At 43.6% G+C, this 26,456-nt stretch overlaps 1 protein-coding gene across 1 annotated transcript in view; it reads left to right on the top strand.

Moving 5' to 3' along the window:
- Nucleotides 1-25,007, top strand: part of GAD2 (glutamate decarboxylase 2) — a 74,504-nt gene extending 49,497 nt beyond the window's left edge. Inside the window, exons 12-16 of the mRNA XM_044227471.1 lie at nt 5,662-5,740; nt 9,860-10,009; nt 15,315-15,422; nt 15,766-15,855; nt 21,387-25,007. Coding sequence (XP_044083406.1) covers nt 5,662-5,740; nt 9,860-10,009; nt 15,315-15,422; nt 15,766-15,855; nt 21,387-21,560 — 601 coding nt within the window. The 3' untranslated portion in view covers nt 21,561-25,007. The remainder of the gene's footprint in view (nt 1-5,661; nt 5,741-9,859; nt 10,010-15,314; nt 15,423-15,765; nt 15,856-21,386) is intronic.
- Nucleotides 25,008-26,456: the final 1,449 nt, after the last annotated feature.

Here is a 26,456-nt window from a genome sequence, read left to right on the forward strand (position 1 = left end):
CTTGTGAGAGCATCATTTCATGGTTTCATTCCCATGATAATTTCCTTTTTTTAATGTAGTTTTGATGCTGCAAAGCAGCTTTTTTTTTCCCCCAGAGACTAAGCAGTAGATGGTTAAGAAAACTACTAAACCTAAAAGAGGTGAAGAGGTGATATTTAATTAATGTAAAACATATCCAGATCTCAAGAGAAAAGGAAAAAAAATTATAGAATGCAAAATCAGCCTTGGGCTTTCCTGACCTTGCGCAGAGGAAGCTCGGCGTTCCCCAGTTCTCCCATGACATCCTGGCAGGTCAAGAGCAGAGGTGAGCTCTGACCCTCCAGGCAAATAACTGAGAAAGCCTGAGCTTGTCCGAGAGGCTGCCAAGGGCCCACCATGCCCTGCCGAGTAGCCAGATGCCGCCCAGGAAGAGTTTCCCACTGGATCTGCCACTAGACATCTTGGCACAGTTTCTGTTCCCGGATGAGGCGAGGAGCCGATGGAGCGTGGGAGCACCTGTTGGCACAGACGCCGCGCGGCCAGCCGGGGATGGATGTGCAGGGCAGGCTCTGCGATGCTCAGGACCACTCACATGCAGAGAACCCGACGGGGTGGGGGTCACCAAGGCAGAGGCAGGGGTACAGTGCCTCGCTCGTGGAAGACTCGAGAGACCAGCTGAGGCCCAAGTCAGCAGGGCAGCTGTCCCTGAGCCGGCCAGCTGGGGTCAGGCGCTGGCAGGGAGCACCCCTGTGCCCTGATGGCAGTTTCCCATTTAGCGATGGGAGGCTGAAGGTGGGCAGAGCCCCAGCCAGCCTGAGCCAGTCTTGGCCTCTGCCTCTGGTCCTCTGGGGCTCCTCCCTTGCCCAGTTCCTTTTTGCTATGAAGATCTCTACGAAAGCAGACACTTAAAGAGAAGGTAATGCACTACACAGGGAGAGATGGTGGGAGGGGGAAAAAGAACAGCTTGGAAAGTGCCTGCTCAGATGATCAGAGCAAAACCGAATTCTCGTGCTTTTGAGAGCTGGCCTGTCCACAGTACTTTCTCTCCTTCAGTTTCTTTCCGACTGGCACGAAAAGTAAGCATCTATTATTGTACCTTTAATGCCACCTAGGACTCTGAGTGCCGAAAGCCCTGGCGCGTCCTTCCCAGTGATGACTTAAAAGCTCGCTAAATTACCCACCCTGAGCCTTGGAAAAATAAACACCCACACACTTTTGAACTAAAGACTATTATTTCGGAGCAAAGCTTCGAACATTCACCATGGAACACGGAGTCTCCTCCAGTTGCCGCAGTTCTGAAACCGTATTGTAACTGGATCTACACAGTCGAAGAGCCAAAGATGAAGTCCCCGAAAACGAGGGGCTGCTACCTACGTGCCCGAGACCGTCTGGCTTGCTGACTTATTGGCAAAAGGCACACCGTCTTTGCTGAGTACCGTTGTAGAGCCAGTGGAAACCCCTCGGCATAATCGCATGGGCATTCGTTTAGGGACAGAAATTTGCCTCCATTGGGGGTGTCCAGTTTCCCAAGGAGTCACTCTAAAGGGGAGGAAACTGGTGGTCAGTTCTTGTCCCCAGATCAGGAGGTGCTCCCATGCCCGGACAGTCATCCTCTTAACAGAATGGCACAAGTAACTAGAGCCTACACGGCACCCCCTGCAAGTACCTACCAAATTCTTAGTAACGGCTTTCTTCCTTGCTAATGCCGTCAAATCTTCTAGAGACAGCGTAGCCGAGAGGGTGTGTCAAGGGCCCTAACACACCCGAGTGTGCTTCTGTGCACTGGCAACTCTCTCCTTTAATCCCTTCCCACAGTAGGCTGCGGCTTGCCTGCAGTGTCCCCCCGTGGCCGCCCCCTCTGAAGGCTTTCTGGCCCAGCTGAAGGTTCTGGAACAACTTCAGCCTTATTACCCATCACTGTCCTCACTCCTGCCCCAAGAGCCAGGGGTTTAGAAATTCAGTTCAGGAGAGATTGAACCTCTGCCCTATGCAAGGCCCAGCAGCAGGCCCAGCGAGGCCACAGAGACGACTGTGGTGTGAAGCCTGTTTTCAGAGGGCTCGGAATCTAGCAGGGAAGAGTGTCAGCCAATGATGGCTTCAGCTTCAAGGCAGAGGAAGTAAAGGCTCAGAGGCAGACAAGCGAGCTGATTGGCAAGTGCAGAGAAAGGGGTGATTCCTGCTAAACAGGGTCATTCGAGGAAGCCTTCGCACGGGGGTGGGCACTGGTGCTGCCTCAGATGGAAGTGGAAGATGGATGCTCAAGGTGAAGATCAAGGGCACGGAGGTCTGGAAGGGTTTTTGGAGGAAGTCCAGATAAGTTTGGAGGGAGTCTGAGGGACTCACGGCTGTGACTAGGAAGCTCATGGGGTGTCCACAAGTGTTGCGCAGGGACTCTCAGTGGAGGGCCTGCCCACAGGGCCAAGTCAGGATCCGTAAATCCCTGAGCTGAGGGTCCCTGCTGTAGGAGCCACTATTTTGCACGGACAACATTCTATACCTCAGCTTGGAGTGGGGAATGAAAGCCCTTGTCATTGCAGCCAAAGGGGGGGTGCAGAGGGGGTAGGGGGCAGTGAGGGGACAAGTCATATGATCTCACCTGCCCTTTGGAGAGACAGCTCTGGAGTCAGAGGAGATGGAGGCCAGGGACCCAGTAGAAGCCACTGAGCTCTTGAGAATGTCCAGGTGAGGGGTAGCGGTGGTGGGAGAAGCTAGGGGTACAAACCAGGCGGTAGCAGCCGGGAGGGCCATGAATGGAGGGACCCAGCAGTGTGGCTAATCCAGGCAACAGGACGAACCATCACAGGGATCTGCTCGTCTACAGGACCACGTATAATTCAAAGAACCGGTGCTTCTGTTGACCTCCCCTGCTTCTGAAACATTCTATGTGTTTATATACATAAGTCGCTTTCTAGTTACACGAAGAGCCTTGTATATTACAGAATGCTTTGACTCTCTTTGTATATAATACTTCTTTTTGACTTATATTCCAATACTTTTAAGAAATTCCAGAGACTTCCCATCTTTTTTTTTTTTTTTTAGATTTTCTTTATTTATTTGATGCACAGAGAGAGATCACAAGTAGGCAGAGAGAGAGGGGGAAGCAGGCTCCTTGCTGAGCAGAGAGCCCGACATGGAACTTGACCCCAGGACCCTGAGACCATGACCCGAGCCAAAGGCAGAGGCTTAACCCACTGAGCCACCCAGGCGCCCAAGACTTTCCATCTTGACAGACTTTACAAACTTCTATATGTTGAGAAGTATGGGGGACATTTTTTTGTAGATGTCTTTGACCCAGCTAGCATTAGCTTGCTGTACTCTCTGAAACATCTTCCTCCAAAATTCCAAGCATGAAGTACTACAGAATAAAGCACTTTATACAGAGTTTTAAGGGGAAAAAAAAAGCTAGAACTGAAAGGGGAGATGTTGGGAGAGCCAGAAGAAGAAAAGGTTGCTAACATGCTGAGGTTTGAGAGCTGGATGTGTCGGAGGAAGACCGTGTGAGGCGCTGAGGCACAGAACACATGAGAAAGAACAGATCTGGAAGGATGAGGAGGGGCAAGTTAATGAGTTTGTGTGGGGTCTGCTAAGTTTGAGGGGCAGTGAGGGCACAAGGACAGGTCTTAAGACAGCCCTCAGGGAGTCAGCTTTCTGTAACTTAGAGGAAATCAAAGAAGCCACGTGACTGAACTTCACAGCAAAACACTTTGAAATGAACCTGGGGCTGTTTTTCATAAATTGCCAACATTTCTCAAACAAACTAAGGGCATGTCATTGAATCACTCTGTGCAGCTTTCTGCTGCGTTTATGAGGCAGCCCCTCTGCAAGAGAGGCAGGACAGCAAACTCAGTGAAGGTCATTGTGGGGCTCGGCAGCATCTACTCTAGTCTTTGAAAGACAAGTTGGCCACTGCATCTAAACAAACACCTCCAGTCAGAGAAATTTTCTTCCCCATCAGGTGTCATTACTGAAAAAGCTGAGTTTCTTCAGGATTAGGCATGAAGCTGTGGAATAGTCTAGAAGCACTCAATGGCACTCAATAGTCTATATGCACTCAATGGCACAAAGTATGTAAATGATAGAATTGGAATTAATAGTAGGATCCAACCTCATTTAATGCTTACTGTGTACCAGAAGATGAGCTGGCCTATTCACTGATTCAGATGAGATCCCCAGGCCAATAAGCGATCTCCGACTGGCCAGCTGATGCCCGCCTTTCATCAGACAGAAGAATGGGATCGCTCCCAGCTTCTCATTTCTTCCAAGGTTCTTGTACCTTGAGTGCAGGGAGCAGGTGAGCCCAAGTTTGTTGTTCAGCCAGAGAACAGGCAGCGACCCACAGCACTTTGGAGACAGCTGCCCTGGGTAGCTCTACTTTCCCTCTTTTTGTGCATCTATTTATACCAAGGTCACATTCATGATTCTCATCCCCAAGGATCCCTTAGGCTCTCAGAAGACATGCACAGGGGTTCATCTGGCCTGATGAATACATCAAGTGAGCAATGGGAACTCATTCATCGAGGTGACACTTGCTTTCCCTGGGAGCTGGAAGGGGAGCTGGTTGGAGCAGTTCAGGGGGAGTGAGGGAGAGAAGATGAATGAAGTTGAAGAAGTCTGAAGAGAAAATAACACTTGATCACACTGACCTTACTTAACAATAAGTAAGATTTATCCAAGTGAAGCAAAGAGAGATGAATTCCAGGAAAAGAAAATAGCATTAAAAGACCCAGGAGCTTAAAAATAGAATTTTCTGAGAATAAAAAATAATCTGGTGTGATGAAAATGATGTCATGAAAAATGAAAATGGGCATGGGATAGAGGACACAAGACTGAACATACGGCCTGTACGCACCCCTGATGCCCCTGATGGCATCATCATCACCATCATCATCTTTATTATAATTACTACTACTACTACTACTACTACTACAAGAATCTGACAAAGAACTATGGTTTAGACATTCAAAAAGCATAAATCCTTGACCATCTCTATTGATGGGAGGTCTGATGTCCTCAGACATTAGACCTCAGAGAGAGGTTGCATCTCTACTGATGGGAGAGCATCATGATTCTCAAGTGTGCTGGGAGAAAATAGTTTGGAAACTGCTATCAAAGCCATAGCATATCCCACCTGTGGTCTAGAAGGACGTATCTAAGTCAGAGAAGAGATGGAAATGGGATGAACCAGAAGCTATTATGAAAGGACAGATATGAAAAACGTATTTCATTTGAAGAGGAAGAAGGAGAAGATGGTGAGAAGAACAAAATTAAGCAGTGAAACGAGCCATCGCTCCGAGCCCCAGGCCACTATGGTAGTGACTCCAGGAACAACAGAGGCACGCGAGGATAACCCCTTCACCTGCATGGTGCCCTCCTCCTTGGCTGCCAAAGGCAGGATGTGGGAGTGGATGACCCCAGTCACTCAAAGGGATTCTCAGACCATATGGAGGCTGGCCAAATTCCTCCATGGGAGCTAAGGGAGGGAGCCCATGAAGATGCCCACACTTGCTTACTCTTTCTGTAGACGAAAAAAAGGTTGTAGGTTTAAGAGTCCACATCTTTTTTGGTAAATATAGCATGAGAAATAGTGGTAAGAACCTCAAAGCTCTGTTGAGGTTGGCACAGGACCTTGTAGTCTGAGCCAGTCATAGGTACCACCCTTTTAAATCCATTTCTTTCCTTTAGGGCCAACTCTGTGACATGGAACCCCCACAAGATGATGGGCGTCCCTTTGCAGTGCTCAGCTCTCCTGGTTAGAGAAGAGGTACGTCTTTCCTGATTCATGGCCCAGTCCATCAGTGGAGTTTGGTAGAGTAAATGTGTGTAGTGACAGAATCCAAACAGAGGATGATTCACAGGCTAGAATAGTGAGCCATACCCGAAAAGGGGGAATTATTCATGAGGTTAATTATGAAGTCCTGTTCTTATTTCCATGTATAGGATGGTTCTATTTTGAGTCAACAAGACAGGCATGTTTCATACATGGCTAAATTGTACTGTGCGTGTTTGTGCATGTGTCAGGCTTACTTTATTTAGCATAATGTTTGCAGGGTTCATTTATGTCATAGCACGAACCCAAATTTCATTCCTTTTGTGGCTGAACAATATTCCATTGTGTGAATATACCACAGTTTGTTTATCCATTCATCCTTCAGTGGACATTTGGGTTAATTCTGCTTTTTGGCTGTTATGAATAGAGCTACTCTGAGTGTTTTTGGACAATTATTTGTTTGACTCTCTGTTTTCAAATGACGGACCTGTTTTCAATGGAGGAAAGGAGCTGCTGAATCATATGGTAATTCTGTATTTACCTTACCGAGGAACTGCCAAAGTGGCTGAACAATTTTACTCTCCCACCAGCATGCATGAGAGTTCCAACTTATTCTACATCCTTGCCAACACTTCTAAGAAAACAGGGCTAAATTTAGCTCTTAAATTTAGGTCTTTGAACCCTTTTGAGTTAATGTTTGTGTATGGTGTGAGGTAGGAGTTTGCATGCGGATACTCCATTCTCCCACTACCATTTATTGAAGAGACAACTCTTTCTCCATTGAATGGTCTTGGCACCCTTGTTGAAAATCAATCAGCCATAGATATATGGGTTTAGCTACATTGTACTTGTGAAAAGGGCATAGAACGTGTTAGGTTGTACTCAGCAAGGTCAACCATGAGTCAAGAGAAACTTAGCATTCATAAAATATTAATGAGTTAAAAAAAGCGGAGTGTCAGGATGAGGAAGGTTGTAGTCTCCCACCGTCCTCTGGATAAACCATGCCTTGAGTGGTTGCTTAGGTCAAGGCCAGATTGTTTATGGGATCCTATCAAGCTAGGATTCCAACAGTGGAAAACAATTGGTGAACATGTGAGACGGATGACTGAAATAACTAAGGATGTTTAACTTTAAAAAGAAAAAGAAACTTGAAGGGCTGGAGGATGACAGCCTTCACAGTTTAAATGACTTGCAAGGGGAAGAGATTCATTTTTTCCTTGCAGCTTTGGGGAAGTGGGTCAGTAGTACTGGGTTTGATTTGGTGGCTCAATCAGAATATGCCATGGCTTTAGGTCTGCCTTCCAGTCAATCAAAGGAAAGCTCTTCTAAAAATTAAGCTTCCCCAAAGGCAATGAATGCTTTCCATTGGAATAAACTCACTGCCAGAAGAAGTGATTGGAGATTGGACAGCCAATTATTAGTAAGAGGATAGAAAAGATTCCTTCACTGAGAAGGAATAAAATAAGCTCTAAGGTCCCTTCCAAATCCAAGAGCTATGATGCTCTGACAGCATGTCCCTTACTGAGATACAAGAAAAATGCTGCTGTACAGGACTGTATTAAGTATTCTGTGATAAGAGAGTTCAGGGTTTAAAAAAACTTGGGATATTTTAGATGAAAGAGTGAAAAGGAAGTTTTGTTACCTCAGGGCATATCAGAGCCTTTAATGTGCTGATATATATTGAAACTATCCTTGAAGAAGGGATTTATGATGTTGAGTCTCCTTAATTTATTTGACCCTGGGACTTTCTTTTATATCAACTATTTGACAGCACAGCAATTATTAGTGCACTTATAATCATTGGCCACACAACAGTCTCTAACTGTTTGATGGGTTGGAATCAGAGTATTGTTTCATCAGGGCCCTTTGTGTGAAAAACATGACTTTCATTTATCCTTTTGTACAGTGAGACTGGTGCTGGCCAGCCTTTGGGAGGGCCTGTGTTTTGAGTTGTTTTTCCTATCCCAGGCCTGCTCTATCCACCATTCCAGACCCTGGGGTGATCTCCCTTACAACTGGTGGCACCTTTTTGTGAGCGAGATTGCATGCCAAGCTTCTGTGGCCACAAAGTGAAACAGAAGCACCTATTGCAATATTCAATCTTCTTGGTCTTGAGTGAGTTTTCTTTTTCAAATCCATTGTCATTCTATGGCTCTATTACAGTTATTTAATTTCCCTCACTCTCAATGAATTCCACTGCCAGTGAAGCCCAAACTATAGGGTCAAGCCCAGCTTCATTGCCTACCATCTGGTCTTTCAGGACTCAGTTAAATTGTAGTTTACATTATGTTTTCATTGGGTACTTTTTTTTTTTTTTTAAAGAATTTTCACTTCTAAATTCAACTAGGTGATCATGTTTTAGTCTTCTCTTGTCATGAGTCACAAGGGAAAAAAAAAACAAATGCCAAAGCTTTTGTAAAATCACAGTTATACTGTAGATAATGAAAGAGTTGAAGGCTTCCTGTGGTTCGTGACAAATGGAAACGTGGTAGGGTTTCTGGTGAGGAGACTGACAATGCTGTTTTAGTCAGAGCGCATGATTCATTCACTGTTCTTTGGAATAGTTCAGTCACTTTGCCACCCATTTTCCATACTAAGCTTCTGGTGCTGGGACAAATTAATGATCATTGGCAGTGAAACAACCCACTCTAACCACCCCAAGCAACTGAGTATAAAAATGCAGCAGTAACCACTCTTGAAAGGGGACTGTGGCATTTGAAAGATTGGGTACTTAGGACATCTCAGGATAACAATGTCTTTATTGTTTTAGATTTCAGCACACGAAATAAGTCAATCAGAGAAAGACAACTATCATATGATCTCCCTGATATGAGGAAGTGGTGATGCAACATGGGGGCTTAAGGGGGTAGGAGAAGAATCCATGAAACAAGATGGAATTGGGAGGGAGACAAACCATAAGTGACTATTAATCTCACAAAACAAACTGAGGGTTGCTGGGGGAGGGGGGTTGGGAGAAGGGGGGTGTGATTATGGACATTGGGGAGGGTATGTGCTTTGGTGAGTGCTGTGAAGTGTGTAAACCTGGCAATTCACAGACCTGTACCCCTGGGGATAAAAATATATTATATGTTTATAAAAAATAATTTAAAAAATAAATAATTTTAAAAATGTATAGTAAAAAAAAATTTTCAGCACATAACAATAACAATAAACTATCTCAAAAGCTATGACTTCCAAAGAGGACTCAAGCCCTAATAGCCAAATGATAAAGTCTTTAAACTAAGTACGGGTGAAACACTAGATGAATCTGACTATTAGTATTTTACAGAACCAAAGGGATTTTAAAGTATTTTAATTACAACAAAACTAAAACAGCAGGATGTTCCCTCAAAGAATGAACACTATACTCTGACCAAGATTGTTACTTTTTTTTAAAGATTTTATTTATTTATTTGACAGAGATTACAAGTAGGCAGAGAGGCAGGCAGAGAGAGAGAGAGGAGGAAGCAGGCTTCCCATGGAGCAAAGGGCCTGTTGTGGGGCTCGATCCCAGGACTCTGGGATCATGACCTGAGCTGAAGGCAGAGGCTTTAAACCACTGAGCCACCAGGTGTCCCTGATTATGATTGTTGCTAAAGAAACAAGCATTCTCTCAAATGGAGAGTTAAAGCATATATGCCCTTGTTAGTAACCTGTAGTTACATTTGACCCTGAGTCATTTAACCCACAGAACTGTCCTATCGCAACAGCTCATCCTGTCCAGATATTGGTCCCATTTTATTTTATTTTTCACCTGTTCAGAGAGAGAGCGAGAAAGAGACAGTGCACATGCGCGCACGCACGAGCACACAAACAGTGGTGGGAGGGGCAGAAAGGAGAAACTTAAGCAGGCTCCCTGCAGATCCTGACGTGGGGCTCAATTTCAAGACCCTGAGATCATGACCTGAGCTGAAATCAAGAGTCACTCAATTAGCTGAGCCAAGGTACCGATTGGCCCTATTTCAAATACTTGATTCTTCCTGCTTTCTTCCTCCAGGAAATTCGGTGTCCCTTTAAAAAATTTTTTTCCTTAATCATTTTCATCACAATGCAAATCTAACGGAGTGCTTGATCAAGTCAGGAGGTTTTCCTAAGTCTTCTCTTCTCTTCCAGGGATTGATGCAGAGTTGCAACCAGATGCATGCCTCCTACCTCTTCCAGCAAGACAAACACTATGACCTGTCCTACGACACTGGGGACAAGGCCCTACAGTGCGGACGCCACGTCGATGTTTTCAAATTATGGCTAATGTGGAGGGCAAAGGTAAGCACAGGTCAACCGTGCGAGTGTCGACTAGAGACAGAAACTGTATCGGGTGACCCTTATTATGAGGTTAAAAATGGATTTCCAAATTGAAAATCACCCGAGATTAAGCTTCTTTAATCCCATATCTAGATACCTGCCTTCCGCAGGGGCAAGGACAGAAGCCCAATGGCTTCCCATGCTCACTCATTTAGAAAACAAAGCCAGGTTGCTTTCTACAGCACAACATCTGGATTCTTAAGAGGCATTTTGCTGTTGTTGTGATCTTGCTGTTGTCATCTCTCAGCTCTGGGCTTTTCCCCAGTGATGGGTCCCTTGGGAGGTTGATGCCCTCTTTTTGTTTGGAGGACAGAACGCACCACGATAGCTTCCTTTTGACATTTCAAGGGATATCGTCCATCAACTCTTTAAAACCAAAACAAGAAACCACAACCCGGACCTACCCAGTGACCTCCTTTTGTAAGGTTTACCCCCCAGAGTTTAACCACACTTGCTCACTCCTCTCAGAAACAGAAACTCTGTAGACAGCCTTCGCAGAGGATACCTGCATGCCGAAATGTAAGCAGGCTGGAAAGGTCAAAGAGTTTTCTTTCTCATTTGGACCGGATTCCTAATTTTGGTGTCACAAATCAGTGACTTCCCACCTGGGTTCATTTACCTCCCACAGGAGGCAATGGCCGGAGCCAGCTGGACATGCCAGAGACACGCAGTTAGAAAACACAACCGCTCCAAGACTCCACAAGGGAGACTTGACAAAGGAAACAAGAAAGGGCAAGGTTAGAGGGAGGCTGGTACACCCCGACGCACTCTGTGTTTGAGGGAGGGGCCACGGATTGGGCTGGATGCTTTCTCAGTAGCCCATACAAACGGGGGTGCCCTCCCATCCCAGAGGACGCAGAGATAACTTGGTCGGCACTTGTGACCTGCCAGGTTGAGGCGACAGATTGCGTCTGTGTAAGGAACCACGTCCACAGCAGAAAGTTCCCTATGTCTTGGTTTTTAAGACGTTTCAAAGTCAAAGGAAAGCCTTGAGCAGGGAGAGAGGCAGGTAGCTAACAGGAAACAGAGCGGGTTTGGGAGCGAAATCATTCAGTTAGCAACTATCTTACGGAAGATTCTTTAGAGCTATTTGGGGGGAAAAAGGCGGTTTATCTAGAAAGATGGTCTCACTGAATGCAGAAAAGATTCTCAGAGGGTTTCTGGGGATGGCTGGGCTTGCATATTCTTGAGACGAGCCTCTGTAAGTCTTTGCCCTACCTGAATTTCCTTTAAGTGGCGCTAAGTATTGAGCAGCTGCCCCAAGTTGTTGAACTGGGAAAGATGGGCACAAGCCCCCTCCTCTCTCAAAAGATGAGAGCCTGACAAGGACATTTACTGGGTCCCCTCCACCCAAGATGAGACTTAGAACGTCTCCTTTGGCAAAAATAAGTAAATCGGGAACAGGAATTATTGGCGTCCTCGCCCCCTGTTCGAAAATGAGTAGTTTTTTCATTTCCTTGATTGGTGGGAATCAAAAGGGATGAACATGAACATGAGCTAGGTAGTTGAGGAAAGCGTGATCTCTAAATATTGCTCAGGATCATCCTTTTTGCCCCCCGGGCCTGTGGCGTTTCTATTAAGAGGATGATCATTAGCTGTATTTACCCAAAAGTGTTCCTCTCACGCTTCCTCAGATCCTGCTGCTCCTTTCCCAGCTGAAGCCTCCTCGCCAGCATGGGGCGGTCAGAGAAATAACGTGGAGGCCATCAGGTGTGAAGGAAACAACAGGAACGACTGAAGCCTGAAATAAGGGCCGAGGAGCTCAGCTCTAACGCGCCGAAATAAAGGCATCAGGAGAGGGAATAAAAAAAGAGAAAAAAGGAACTATCCCAGCAGCCGCATAATTTATCCATAAACTAGGAATGCATATTCCTTTAATGCCTCATGCCAAACCTTAAGCATCTAGACAACTCCTATTTCTTTTTTGACTTAAAGCTGCATGTTTTGCAAAACAAAGTGATAATAATGATAAAAGCCCTAAGCTCCGTCCTACAATCCAGAGAGCTCTCCAGTGCTGCCAGCCAGGCAAGAAGTCAGCCTGCCTGCAGAAGACCTGAGAAAGTGTTGACCGTGACATTCTGTCTCGTATCCCCTCGGGCATGAGAAAATGATCTTGCAAAAACAATACTGAGGAGGAGGCAGCATTAAGCAGTAAACCCTCTATTATCGGAGATGCCTGGAGACTGCGGTATTCAGGTGAATCCCCATTTCCACATTTTCTCCTCGGCCGTACAAACCACAAGAAAACTAGTAACCTGACTATAAATAATCCTTAATCTGTTAATGGCTGATGGAGCTAAATGTACTGACCACAGCCATCCCATTAAGTCCAAGAGAACTTGATGAAAGCAAATGTATGAAAGAAAGAAAAAAAAACAAAAAACAAACAAAAAAAAAAAACCCAGCTCCTTGATCTGAATGCTGGCAGGCTTTCCAGACAGTAATACCATATGTAAGCCTATCTTGAGCAAAGGTCCTGTGCCTGCCCGCAGCTCCGTTCTTAATGAGGAGATCTTTCATTTTGTCTGTATTTTATTACAGAATGCTAAATAAGCCTTGATGATTATTTTCCAGATTTCACAGATTACCCCAGTGGTTAAAACTCAGTGTAGATAGAAAAAAAAAATGAATGAACAAACAAAAGAAAGAAGGAAAGAGGAGAGAGAGAAAAAGAGGAAGAAAGGAAGGAAGGGAGGGAGAGAGAGAGAAGAAGGGGGGGAAGGATGCACCTTGAGAAGTTAAAGGATGGGGAGCCCATTCCTAGTTTGAGAGCCAAGCATGATTTATTAAGAGGTCGCATCGGGGAAGTGTGTAGAACAGGATAGGTAGAATACATAGGATTTCAACCAGCAGAGCTACGTTATTAACACAATTAACCTGATGTCAATACAGATGGCTCTTCAGAGCATACTGTGTAAAAACACTGCCCCAGGGATTAAAAGGAGACTCCCATCCATTCATCCACTCATTCAACAAATATACATTGAGCACCTAGTGTATGCCAGCCCTGCTGGTAAGAGGGAGACAGTAGTGAATGAGAAACACCTTGTGGAGCGTGCATTTTGGGCAGGGCAATCTAAACCAATCCTAAGTGTGTGGACAAAGAGGGAGGGGGAAAAAAACCATCCTTCTCCTGTGGCTCCTTCAGCGTAATCTGGATGCTGGTGTCCAGACTTCCACTTAGATGTGCCCCTCAGAGCCCTCTAGCTTCCTTCATAGCAATCCAGATCATGGCGAGACCATGCCTGATGGAGTGTTCCAGGGGCTGCTGTCATTCTCAGAGTAACAACTGTGTGGCATATGACAAGTGCTCAGCAAGTATCCGATGAATGAGTACATTTTGGAGAATCTTCTAAAAGCCTTCAAAACCCTGAAAATAAAATATGGGTCTTATTCCTATAAATATCCAACATGAAGAGAGGCCAGACTCCTAAGAGCACACGAGAGTTTCCTGTGCACTTCGCCTTGTACCTCTTTAGCTTACAACTAAAGAGATGGCCAGGTTACTCCCGATCCTCTTAAGTAAAGTCCCAGCAAGCAAAGACTACAGGAACTGCCCCCCCCACCCCCAGCCTGTGATAATCCCCCTGCCTTTGCAATTCAATCAAACTCCTTTTCAGAGCATTCGTTTTATGTTACCATGTCCCCATGTGGGAGGGATATCACACAGGTACCACCCTTCCCATGTGACCAGTAAGATTAGCCAAGGCCATAGGGCTGGACAGGGTCAGTCAGAGTCCTACTGGTTCCAGCCATATCTTGGATCAGGTACATGCAAGTTTAAAGCCAACCTTGGACTGGCCCAAAGGGTCCAGTTTGGAGAGCAGTGAACTTCCCTCCATCCTACCTAGGGTCCATTCTCAGCATACCCAAACAGCAAGGTCAGTCCAAACCAGCCCCAAATCCTTGGTATCACAAAGTCATAGAGTACATCATGGTGTAAGTTCTGGCCCAAGTGTTCAGGCATCGATCAAGGTCCTTCCTTGGGGTCATCAGGAACCAGTCAGACTCTTTGATCAATCAACGAGGGCAGCAATCTCCGTAGAAATGATTCCTGAAGCCATCAGATTTTTTAAGGCTTCAGATGTTGGAGCACTGGCTGTGCTGCCTCTCCCTTTTAGCTGAGAGGACGTGACCATCAGTAGGAGTGTGGGCCCATCTTACGGCCATTATAGCTGCTCCCTCCAGTTTCCATGTTGGATTAATCACTGGTTGATTAATCTGAGCATTAGCTGTTTGAGCATTAGCTGTTTGTCTAAGCTTTCCATTAGCCCTCCCCAAATGCTGAAGGAGTTAGGAGGAAAGCCGTTTTGAAAAGTCATTCCCTGGGGCACCTGGGTGGCTCAGTGGGTTAAAGTCTCTGCCTTCGGCTCAGGTCATGATCTCAGGGTCCTGGGATCGAGCCCCACATCGGGCTCTCTGCTAGGCAGGGAGCCTGCTTCCCCCTCTCTCTCTCTGCCTGCCTCTCTGCCTACTTGTGATCTCTGTCTGTCAAATGAATAAATAAAATCTTTAAAAAAAAAAAAAAAAAGAAAAGAAAGAAAGAAAGAAAAGTCATTCCCTGGAGTGGAACAGCTCCAGTCCTCGGCTCTAGTGTTGTTTTCCCAAGTCCAGGTCCTGGGCGTCTAGTGCCGGGAACTGAAAGACCGCCCTGATAATGTTCCCCTGTTACGAACCTATGAGTCATTTATCCCCAGAGGAGAAATCTAATGAGCTTTTTGCAGAATGACAGGCTAACAAAGCACCTGTGTGCCCCTTAAGCTTCATACATTCATTTTGTTCAACAAATATTCACTGAGTACCTAGCCTATTTGTTCTATAATGGGGGTACGTTAATGAACAAAAGTGGGATCCGGAAATGGTACCTTTTCATGATGGGCAGGGGCTAAGCAGGCCTGCGGAGGGCCCTCTGAGGATGCTGCTTCTGTCATTAATGACTTCCATAATTACCCTTGGAATGGCAGAGGCAAATTTTCCCCTCGAGTAATCAAAATAATTGCCTAGAGAATGGGGGCTCGGGAAGAAAAGGAATCCGCTGTAGGGAGCTGTGATGACATGAAAGGAACAAAAACACCTGAGGTGAGAGCATCAAGGCAGAAATAATCACCAGAAAAGCCTCGGAAGCACAGTCTTGGGCGAGGAAAGTATGGGGCAGAGCTGAGGCGGAAGTGGCAGAGAAAGCCTCAGTCTCCAGAGAAATCAGTCCATAGGGAGCCCACCCACCTTCCCCAGGCTGCCTGATAAGCTTTCTTCTTCTCTTACTCAGGGCACCACTGGGTTTGAAGCACATATTGATAAGTGCTTGGAGTTGGCAGAGTATTTATACAATATCATAAAAAACCGAGAAGGATACGAAATGGTGTTTGATGGAAAGGTACGTATTCCTGTCTCTATGGTCCCAGAAAGTTTAGTCAGTTCCAGTACTGATCACTGATTTTTGTTGTTTTTGTTGTTATGTCAATCACATACTGTCCAGGTAAGTGGAGCCATTACAAAGGAGAAGCCGGGCTGATGAGGTCGCTGTTCTAAGCTGGAGTAAAAAACTCAAACTCACAAAACCAACTCTGTATAGTGTGATGAGAGTCAGGCACTGCAAAATGATTATGGGTTTAAAATAGGAATTCTATTGGGAAGCTGCAGAATAGATTTGAAATGCCCTTGGGATTTTCTAAATTGCCACGATGCGCCTAGTGTGAACCTTACTTTCTTCCTTGTAGCCTCAGCACACAAATGTCTGCTTCTGGTACGTGCCACCAAGTTTGCGTGTCCTGGAAGACAATGAAGAGAGAATGAGCCGCCTCTCAAAGGTAAGGGATACAGGCTCTTCTGGTCCAGACCTCGGTGCGTCCACTGGGCCTTTCACATGCATGGCGTCTCTCTGCCATGCATATGTCTCTAGGAGAAACCCAATCTTGACCTTGGTGCACAAGCGCACTCCCCTTCCTGGGCTCCTACAAAACAAAGCCATTCAGAGCTGGTATATCTAGAATTTTGACTACTATGTTTGCTTCTTTTCTTCTTTTTTTTTTTAAAGTTTTTTTGTTATTTATTTCACAGAGAGAGATCACAAGTAGGCAGAGAGGCAGGCAGAGAGAGAGAGGGGGAAGCAGGCTCCCCACTGAGCAGAGACCCTGATGCGGGGCTCAATCCCAGGACCCTGAAATCAGGACCCGAGCTGAAGGCAGAGACTCAACCCACTGAGCCACCCAGGTGCCCCGGCTTCTTTTCTTCTGAGGGCAAGTTTATGCTATCTTAAGCCATCAGGTGACAGTTTTGCTTCCATTCACGATGCAATAAGAACCCTTGGTGAAGTTGGCTGACCTGCTCAACAAAACTGTTAGAAGCACAGAAGAGATTTCAGGAGCCAGCAATGGTTAGAAATCAGAGCCACTGCTGACCCCCTTGAGATGCTAAAGTCAAGGCCACCCTGTGGAGTCTCTAGAGCTATGGTGAACCCCAGAAGGGACCAGGGCAGGAACAATACTAACAGCCACCATGTAGAGCGCACACCATGTCCCAGGCTCAACTCTGATCTAGCATTAGATCACTCAACTATCGTGTTAGAAATGACTAAAGAAGACAATTTAGGTGATGTAAGCAAACTTGATTAAATAGTTCATGAAGCAGGCAGCCTCCATTCCCACAGAACTGCAGAATGGGGTGGAATGCAAGAAGTTTTTAGAGGATTAAGAACAAGAAATGAGAAGAGAAAGATAGAAAATGAATAAGGAGGGGCACCTGGGTGACTCAGTTGGTTACGTGTCCAACTCTTGATTTTGGCTCAGGTCAGGATTTTAGGGTCGTGAGATGGAGCTATGTGTCACACCCCACACTGGGTGTGGGACAAGCTTGAGATTCTCGCTTTCCCTCTCCCTCTCCCCTCCCCTCCCCATTTGTGTGCTTGCACGCACACACTCATGCACCCTCTCACTCTCTCTAAAAAAGAAAGAAAAAATGAGTGAGGAACAACAAAATAAGTACAGGGCTAGGGTTGGCTTGGTCTTGGGGTTTGGCGGACTAGATTTTCCATGTTTCTTGTCAAACAGAGCATTTACAAGGATGTGAAAGTTAAGTGTCTGTTTCCTGATGTGATATCTGGACAGGAGCAGCCCCATCGTGGGTCTAAACACTTACTTCAATCTGAGAAACTTAGTGTGGGAAGCACTGCTGTCCCCATTTTCCTGATGGGGAAACTGAAGCACAGGGAAGGAAAAAAAAAAATCACTTTCCCCAAATCACTGAGTCCAGAGCCAAAGGGCTTGAGATCCAGAGTCTTCTGTGGCCAGTAAGATACCCTTGATCTTTTTTCCTCTCCTGCTCTCATCATCTACATACGGGTGAATTTGGTTTATGATGTACCCAAAGAGAATCTTAAAGGGAGATAAATGTGGGGCCACATCCCAGTGTTGAGGAATAGGAAACTAGGCATGATTGTGTCTATTTGGATCTCAGAGGCTGGGTTAGTTGGTTCATTGGTTTTCCATTTGTCACAAAGAAGGGGACTTCCTCCAGTCACTGCCAGGAGCAGGGAAGGCCCTCTCCCCCACTGCGAAGGAGCCTGGGCTGCCTCACTGACCTTTCCGAATACTTCATTTCCTTCTATGTCAAACAGCAGGATTTTGTGTTTAAAACCTCCAGAAAGGCTTATAAATGTGAACACCTGCCAGGAGACAATCCAGGATCAAACCCTCCTCAGGAGGAAACCGATGCGTGGTTAAGGTGTTTCAGTCAAGCTTCCAATTTAGAGTAATGGTTTACAATCCTGGCCACACACTAGCATCATCCTGAAGTTTTACAGAAAACACCAATGACCAGGTCTTAACCCTGAGAATTTAATCAGGTTGGTTTTGGATGGACTTGTGAATGGTTCTAAAAGTTCTCCAGGTGATCCCAAGGTCCAGCCCAGCCTCAGAGCCACTGACCAAGAGGAATGCATGGAAGAAAGCTTCTAGAATGGGGATCTGTTGGTGCATGTGTCTGGGTATAAGGGGTCATGGTCATGTCTGAAGTGTTAGTGAACTTGGCTCATTTGCTCATTCCCAGAAATCAAGCTCAAGAGGTGGGAAGGAGGCAGGGTGAGGGTCCCACTGAAGAAGATCTAGGGAGGCAACAAGGGGCCTGTTGTCATTTGACAGGAAAGAATTAATGTTTTTTTTTCCTGGGGTTTTAGGATGTGGCTTCTCCATTGTATGTATTATCTTAACCATAACAAATTTTGTTTAACAAGTTAGTTAAAAATTAGATGTTTCCATTCTTACAGGCTTTACCTCTTTTATGAACCCACTGACCAGACAGAGTCCATGGAATAATCTGGCCAATTTCAATTATTGCATCAATTCATTATTGCTGGCCTGAGGGATGGGGCAAGATGGGAAAACAGTACAGAAAGTGAGGTTTTCCATCACTTTCTGTGCAAAAATCAACTCTGAATTCCCCCCCAATTTTAATACAGCTCTCTCCAGATGCCTCTCAGGTTTTAGCAAATCACATAAACTACGATGGGAATGGAGATAATTTCTTGGGGAGAGCCGTGAGAATAGAAGTCAATTATTTTTATACAGTTGGTAATTCAAATTTGAAAGTCTGGGGATTGCAAAGTGAGTTCTCTTAACTTTTTCCTCTTCTGGGATTCCATTTTCAAGATAGAGAATTCAGCAAGTCAGAGTTGGCATTCACAATATAACCAAATAAAATATCAGGGTTAACTGTTTATTTATATCAGTAATTTTTCAGAGTCACAGAAAAGCTTCTTTTTTTTTTTTTTTTCAGAAAAGCTTCTTCTTAAGTACAAAGCCCTTAAAGTATAATGTCTAGGGACCAGTAAATCTACACACACACATGCACACACACAATCCCAGAGGGAAAACAGTGGAGGTAAAATAAAATAGATCATCTGCTTTTTCATTTTTCCAGAAAATTCATTCATGATTCCAAGATTTTGAAACAGAAAGGTTTTGTGATACATAGTGAAAAAATACATTTCCGGGGTGCCTGGGTGGCTCAGTGGGTTGAGCCGCTGCCTTCGGCTCGGGTCATGTTCTCAGGGTCCTGGGATTGAGTCCCGCATCGGGCTCTCTGCTCAGCGGGGAGCCTGCTTCCCTCTCTCTCTCTCTGCCTGCCTCTCCGTCTGCTTGAGATTTCTCTCTGTCAAATAGATAAATGAAATCTTTAAAAAAAAAAATACATTTCCATGACTCCGTGACTTTAACCTGAGATCTCTTGGGAGAAAAAAAAAAAGGGGGATTCAAATTATGGGATAGTTCTCTGGTTATTGTTTCCTAAGGGATTGAAAAATCTCATGACACAAGGGAGAAAATGACACCCTAAAACTCATAAAGTAGCCCCAAGAGCTTCTGCTGAGGTCTTTAGTGAAACCTTCAACATGTAGCCTCTCTTTCCTGACTATCTTTATTCAACAAATCCAAGAATGAGATCAAAAGACAATATCTAGAAATAAGAAAAAATGCTGTAGACTCATCAGAAGAGTCAGACTCTTATTTTCCTTCCGTACTTGCAATTAGTGATTATGCAATGAAGTAGAAGTTCCATGTTCCTGCTAATTTTAGTTCATCTACATTTTCTGGAAGCAGCCAAAAGTCAGATGTATTTAGACAGCTGTGATTTCTCCAAGCCAGCTAGCTTCGGCAACTGGAGGGATTCGATCTGACTTTATACCAAAACCTGTTTGGGATGATGACTGTTACTATTTAAATTTTTGACCTTTGATTTGATTTGATTTATCTGAAAAGTTAGAGATGATTGTCTTTAATAATAAATACCATTTCTATCTGGTTTTGCTTGGATTTCCCATGAAAATGAAATCAGAGTTTAATTCACTGAGTAAAGCATTATCATCAGTTCTAAAGAATAAGCATGATTTATTACACAAATAAAAATTAAGGAATAGTTATATGATTCTTCCTGAAATTCCTAAAGACACATGGATTTGGAATTCCTTTTCTTTGTATGTATTTACATTTCAGTTAAGGAATAGGACAAGGAAATAGTCTATAAACAGATGCTATGGGTAAGGATCATGTGTTTACCACTTAAAAGAGAAAAGATGCTACTGGACTAGGGAAGTCAGGAAAGGCTTTATTGTGGTTGTAGGTCTGTGGGGGAGTCTTGTGTAGGATGTGACATGAGTACTGGAAGATGAGTTCCCAGAGTTGGGGGCAAAATACCTTTGCACTGAGCTCAAGAGTTTGAACTTCATCTCCTACACAGTCATCAGAGAACTTCTGACACTATAATCATTCCGGCATACATGGGGTAAAATCTCGCCTGTGATCCTCGTCTGTAATGTTAAGTCTTTGTGGGCTCTGCTTTTGGCCTCAGCTGATCTCCCTCATGATTAAGGAATGTATTTCAAAAAATCCTACAAACTGAGATAATGCAAAAGGAGAATGGAAAGAAACTGGAAGGCTTTAGGGTCTCAAGAAAGAAAAGTGCTTTAAGGCCTCAAAATTCTGCTTATTTTCAGACATCACTGGAGATTGAGGCTTATCTCTTGGTAACCATTCTCTGCGCTATGTTCTATTTCCAGTGTTTTTACATCTATTGAGGAAAAAAACAAAAAGGCCTCCCCGAAAATGTTATATTGCTAAACCATTTAGCCTTGGAACCAATACCCAATTCTTCCCATTCTCCCAAATCCATAACTACAAGTTGTTAAATAAAAAAACTCAACTGAGTATGTTTTAAAGATCTAATTGGCATTAGGCAGCATCCCATCTAGGAAGTAGATGGGAGCTCCAAGGAGCTATAGAAAGGGAGAGGTTTTTAAAGGTAGGACAAGGAAGTCATAAACAGAAAAGAGAATTATTTTGGGTGAGCTCATCTTTCTTTGGGGAAAAGGGTCTTATGAGGTGATTACCTCATGTTTCTTTGGGGGATGGGGAGGGGCCATGGGACTAAGTACCATATTGGTGCTGACCAGAGGATTCCTTACTGACCAGTTAAGAGTATATTCCTGGGGAAAGTTGAAAGTGCAGTTGGGTTAGGTATAGAACCCAGGGTTGGTGATATGGCCTAGCGTGACTCCATTTGGATCTGCAGTTTTCTTTTTCACAAGGTCAAGGATGAGGGGGCAAGGACCTGAGTGCCTATCATTTATCACTCATCTTATCAATTTCAAGAATTTGGATGTATTAAATTGTCCTAGTGCTCTGATACAGAAAAAAAAAACAAAAAACAAAACCTTGGGGACAGTTCCTTTAATGAAACAAATATGAGTCTGGTTGTTTACTTAAAAACTAAAAATGCTACTTGATATTGGGTTCTTTTAGTAGAGGAAGAGTTCCCAGGGATCACCATGTGGCTCTGGTCTCTCCCACAGGTGGCCCCAGTGATTAAAGCCAGAATGATGGAGTATGGGACCACAATGGTCAGCTACCAGCCCTTGGGAGACAAGGTCAATTTCTTCCGCATGGTCATCTCAAACCCCGCAGCAACTCACCAAGACATTGACTTCCTGATTGAAGAAATAGAACGCCTTGGACAAGATTTATAATAACATAGCTCACTAAGCTGTTTCAATTCTCTAGGTAGACAATTAAGTTGTCACAAACTGTGTGAATGTATTTGTAGTTTGTTCCAAAGTAAATCTATTTCTATATTGTGGTGTCAAAGTAGAGTACAGTTTAAAAATCCAAAAGACATTGCTCCTTTTAAAAATCCTTTCCTAAGTTTAGAATACCTCTCTAAAAATTAGTGACAAAAGGCTGTGTTCTAATCAATAATGAAAAGCTTAAAATTGTTATAACTACTTCCCTTACTTTTAATATAGTATGCAAATCAAGCTTTATTTTCACTTCAGAGTAGTAGGATTGAATAGTGCCAAATTGCCCCTGAATCCTAAAAGGTTCTTTGGGGTGCAGTCCAAAGGAAAAAGTACATATAAAATGTATGTTGACAATATAAACTCTTGCCTTTTTCATAGTATTAGAAAAAAAATTTCTAATTTACCTATAGCAACATTGCAAATGTATTTAAATACATATAATTTTACAAAAGGAAAATATATATATTAAAAATAAATCCTATTTTGTAACATAGATTTTTATTTTATATGGGTTATACAAACTGCAGGGGCAGATATAAAAACTAAGTCAGATTTTTTTTTTCTCTTTCTTTTACTGGAGGCACAATAAAACACTGAGTAAAGTTATTTTGAAACATAGGCCCACAAAATTCTTAAAAGGTATGATGCCTTCTTTCTATTCGTGTGAGGGCTTACCATATCTCTAAAGTTAGTATTACAAAACAAACAGAAGAATATTGTAGGTTCTTTAAAATGACTGACCAGATCGACAAAATGATTCTCTTCTCAGTTGAATTTTCTGCCCAGTTGACCCTGAGCAGACCCACTCAGTAAGCATGAAAAGACAAGCTTCATCTTAGACTAAAACTAGGGTAATTGTTTGGACTCCGTTTTCCAGTTCAGCTTTTTTGAACAGAAGGTGGCTGCCCATTCTTGAGGCATCTTCCCAAACCGTATTCTTTTATTAGGTCATTTGGATTAATTAGGGAAAATAAAAATAAAATCTAATCAGCCTGAACAGAAAGAAATGACGCATACTTCAGAAGGTGGTGAGCCCAGAAAATTAAACTCGGCCTTGAGAGAAGAGATCTCTGTGTGAGAACAATGAAGTCATCCTGGGCACCATATTGTCACTGTCCAGGAAAGAGTCATTTACCTCCTGAATAATTGCTTATTCCCATTCCTTCCCCTCTCCTACCCACAAAAGTTCTCTCCTGCTGGGCTCCTAATCACTGGAATCCCAAATAATTAATTTCTATCCTATGGGTGGTTATTTTCCTCTCGTGAAGTTGTCTCCTCACTGAAATTTTGAGACAGCATCCTAGGACCTTCTTTTGTCTGCCACTCGTCAAGATCCAAAGTGACCAGAATATGCAGAGATAGTAAGATCCTTAGAATTCAGGATAATATTTTAAAGCATTCTTCTTCCCCTGAAAACCTTATGGAGAGACCTAAGCTAACAAGAGCTCCCACAGATATTTGTGGGACCACAGTTTGTCGGGTTCCAAGGACTAGTGAGATGACTACAGACTCTTGCGGACTGCAGGTAGCAACTTAGAATATTCATTCTTTCTATATGTACCTTAGAAAGACTATAGGTGGGAGAAGAAAGAAAGAAATGGCCTATAATATAACCACAAGATCCAATCATCTGGAATCTGCATGAGCTTGCCCCTACATTCTTTCTCCCACATTACATCCAAAAACACTGACACTTGAAAGGAACATAGGTTTGGGTCCTTCCTGTCTAGGAAGAAAATGGGTTCCCTATGATGATTAAGAGAAAACTTTTATCTGTGCCCCAGAATTTCATAAAGAAATAGCCTCCCATTCTAGGTTATGTCTCATAGCCAAGCATCCCTTTCCTTTCTAGAAATGGGCCATTGAGACGAAGCACATAGCTGCCCATCTATCTGGAGCCTCAGGCCAAAAGGTCCTACCTCAGAGGCAGAGACACTAACTGTCAAACCCACTGTCCTGCTTGGAGAAGACAGTGAAGCCCAGGGCCCTGACATAGATAGACGCCTCTCAACTTTAGGATGCTATACCTTGCAGTACAGATCCTCTATGAGAAGCTGCTGCTTTTTAACTTGATGGTATGATGTAATTTAAAAGGAGAAACATTTGCACCTGTGTATGAAATTCCAGCAAAATAATTTTTACAAATAGGTTGTTTTCCCCTCTCCCTGTCCCTTCCAGATCCTTCCCCAAGTTGGCTGGGAGTCTTGCTCAATTCTATGCAGTGAAATCCCTGCCAACCACAATCCAGCAAAGTAGGTAAATAAAAGCCTAATAGGCCCCAGTAGTCTAATAAAATACTCTTTAAAGTAGGTCTGTAATCTACTTGGAAGAGAGAGAGGGAGGGAGGTGGTTGTGAACATTAGCTCAAATTCCAGTGCCAAAGACCTTTATGTGGGACCATCCTTTCCAAATTTTAGAAAAGTCTAGGGTTAGCTTAATTAGATTTGGCATGGCCATTTTCATTTATTCAGCAATACTGTGTTTATTATTTTTAAATACTTGAAAAAAAGGTGTGGTATGTCTTTATCTGAGATGCAGAAGCAGTATTGACTTTGTGTACTGTCACAAGGCTGTGAAGAAAGCAAAGGAAATCAATCATGTGTATAAATTGTGTTGCCTTCCTTATATTGATAGTACTGTCTTGTCACCTCAGATTGGGGTTGTGCACTTTAGCTCTGAACTGTACAGTGTTGCAAATCAACTGTGTTGCTGTAAAAGCTTGTACAATATATTATTGACATGTCTTTTTCTGTGTGGTAGCTGTATCGATATTATGAGAACAACACCCGCTTCTGTTCTGTGCGCGCTCTCTCCCTCTCTCTGCTAAACTGTATGCCCTCCACATCTGCTCTAATAGAGAAAATGCCCTTGGCTAAGCTCCCTACTGAGAAATCTCCTTTGAGAACAGTGTGATTGCACAAAAATGCAAGGGGAACGCCGCTCATCTCTGAGAATAGAGGAGACCCATATGGAGTGTCACAAACTGCCCAAATTGCAGGTATCGTCCCCACTGGGGTTTGGAGTAGGATCCACTCCTTAAGACATGGATGTTCTGGTATAAATATAGTAGGGTGTAAATATAGCAGCAGGATAGGGAATCAAGGACCCTCACGGTGGGTGGGTATCATCTTGCACGTGCTCTCCTGTTTTCAGATGCTACGTACAAACACTGTGTATTTATTAGTTTTGTGCTCCAAAATACTGTTCCCAATTGGTGTTTCTGAAAGACATCGACATCTCCCCAACATTACGCCATTTACTAAAGACAGAAAAAAATAAAACATATAAACACGTGGCAACCTGTTCTTCTTACCAAATATAAACTTGTGTATGATCAAAGTATTTTATCTGTGTTGTCTCTCTAAACCCAAATAAATGAATAAATGTGTAAATGTGGTCACGTCTCAGGCTCTGCTTGCTTATTTCTGACTTTGCCTTGTTGTGGAGCTCATTTTTAACAAGTTCCCTGAATACAAGGCCCTTGCCTTTCACAGAGCTCTGAGGGTCTTTGGGTCTTCATTGGGAAAAAGGAGCTCTTACTTCTGCCATCACTCTTACTGTCACTTTTGAAGGATATTGTTTTACCCCCCATGCTTCAATCCTTGAAGCTGATCCAGTCCTTTTTTTAGAAAACATTTTATTATGGAAAATTTCATATACATATAAAAGTAGAGAAAAGAATAAAACAAATTCTTATGAAGTTTTCACCTCACTTCAACATTTACTGATTCAGAGGCTGAATATCTTTTCACCTATTCCCCCACCCCACGTCCTCCCTAACACCAAATTATTTTTATATGAATCTGTACAAGGTAAGGGCTCCTAAAAACAAAACAAAGTTCTCAATACGATGATCACAATTAAAAATAAAATAATGTTACAACAGTAGCAAATATTCAGTTGATGTTCCCATTTCCCTGGTCTCAAATCTGTAGCAAAACCTATAGTCTATGGCCTGTGGCCTGGGAAAGCCAGAGAGGCCCACACAGCTTTCAGGAGAGCTGGGACATGGATAATTCAGGCCCATGATCCAGTGCTATATATACATGGGCTATGTGTACATTCTTCTATATTATTGGTTATTTCTGCAACTCTGTGGGTTCTGAATCTTGGGGGTATCATGTTCAGGGGCTTTTCTCCAGTCCTCTTAGAGCTAAAGAGGGGCTGTCAGGTTAAACACTAGAAAACAATGAGAATCTAATTGGTGGAATATATCCTAATGTGTCTTATCAGGTCCAGGCTGCCCCAGTGGGCTCAAGATGCCCTTAAAGGTTTTAGTCTAGAGTAAACAGATACTACCTCAGGCAGACACAGGGCTGGGGGGAGGACACAATAAAAAGGGGGAGACAAGGCTTCTAGATAATTTCAATATTGCTTATAGAAGAACCAAGACAACAGCGAAAGGAGACATCATTTTGTGCATTACTGCCTTTGTTTACATTATTCCCTCATCCTGGAAAAAATCTCCCATTCCTCCTTGCCCTAAGAAGCAGAATCTCATGGATAGTGTTACAATAGTAGACTTCTTCATGAGGTTTTGGTGGGGATTAAATAAAATGTATGTATAGCACTCAGCATAGTGCTTTGCATCCAACACTCTTGTTCTTATACCAATGCTGGTAATTATATAAGACTTCTACAAGTCAGCTTTGTCACCCTCTGAATTCCCCAACTACTTGCTCTTGGTCAGTAGTGTTCACAGGCACTCATCTAACATGCTCAGGCTGGAGATAACATCTTTTGTAGTTTCTTCTGTTTGACCAACGTAGATTGTAAGCAGAGTCTATTTCTCATCCTTCTACATTATCACCCCTCTCTTTGTCCTCCCCTCCAGCAACACACATA

The sequence above is a fragment of the Neovison vison genome, chromosome 12 (genome assembly GCF_020171115.1).
Source record: "Neovison vison isolate M4711 chromosome 12, ASM_NN_V1, whole genome shotgun sequence".
Taxonomy (NCBI): domain Eukaryota; kingdom Metazoa; phylum Chordata; class Mammalia; order Carnivora; family Mustelidae; genus Neogale; species Neogale vison.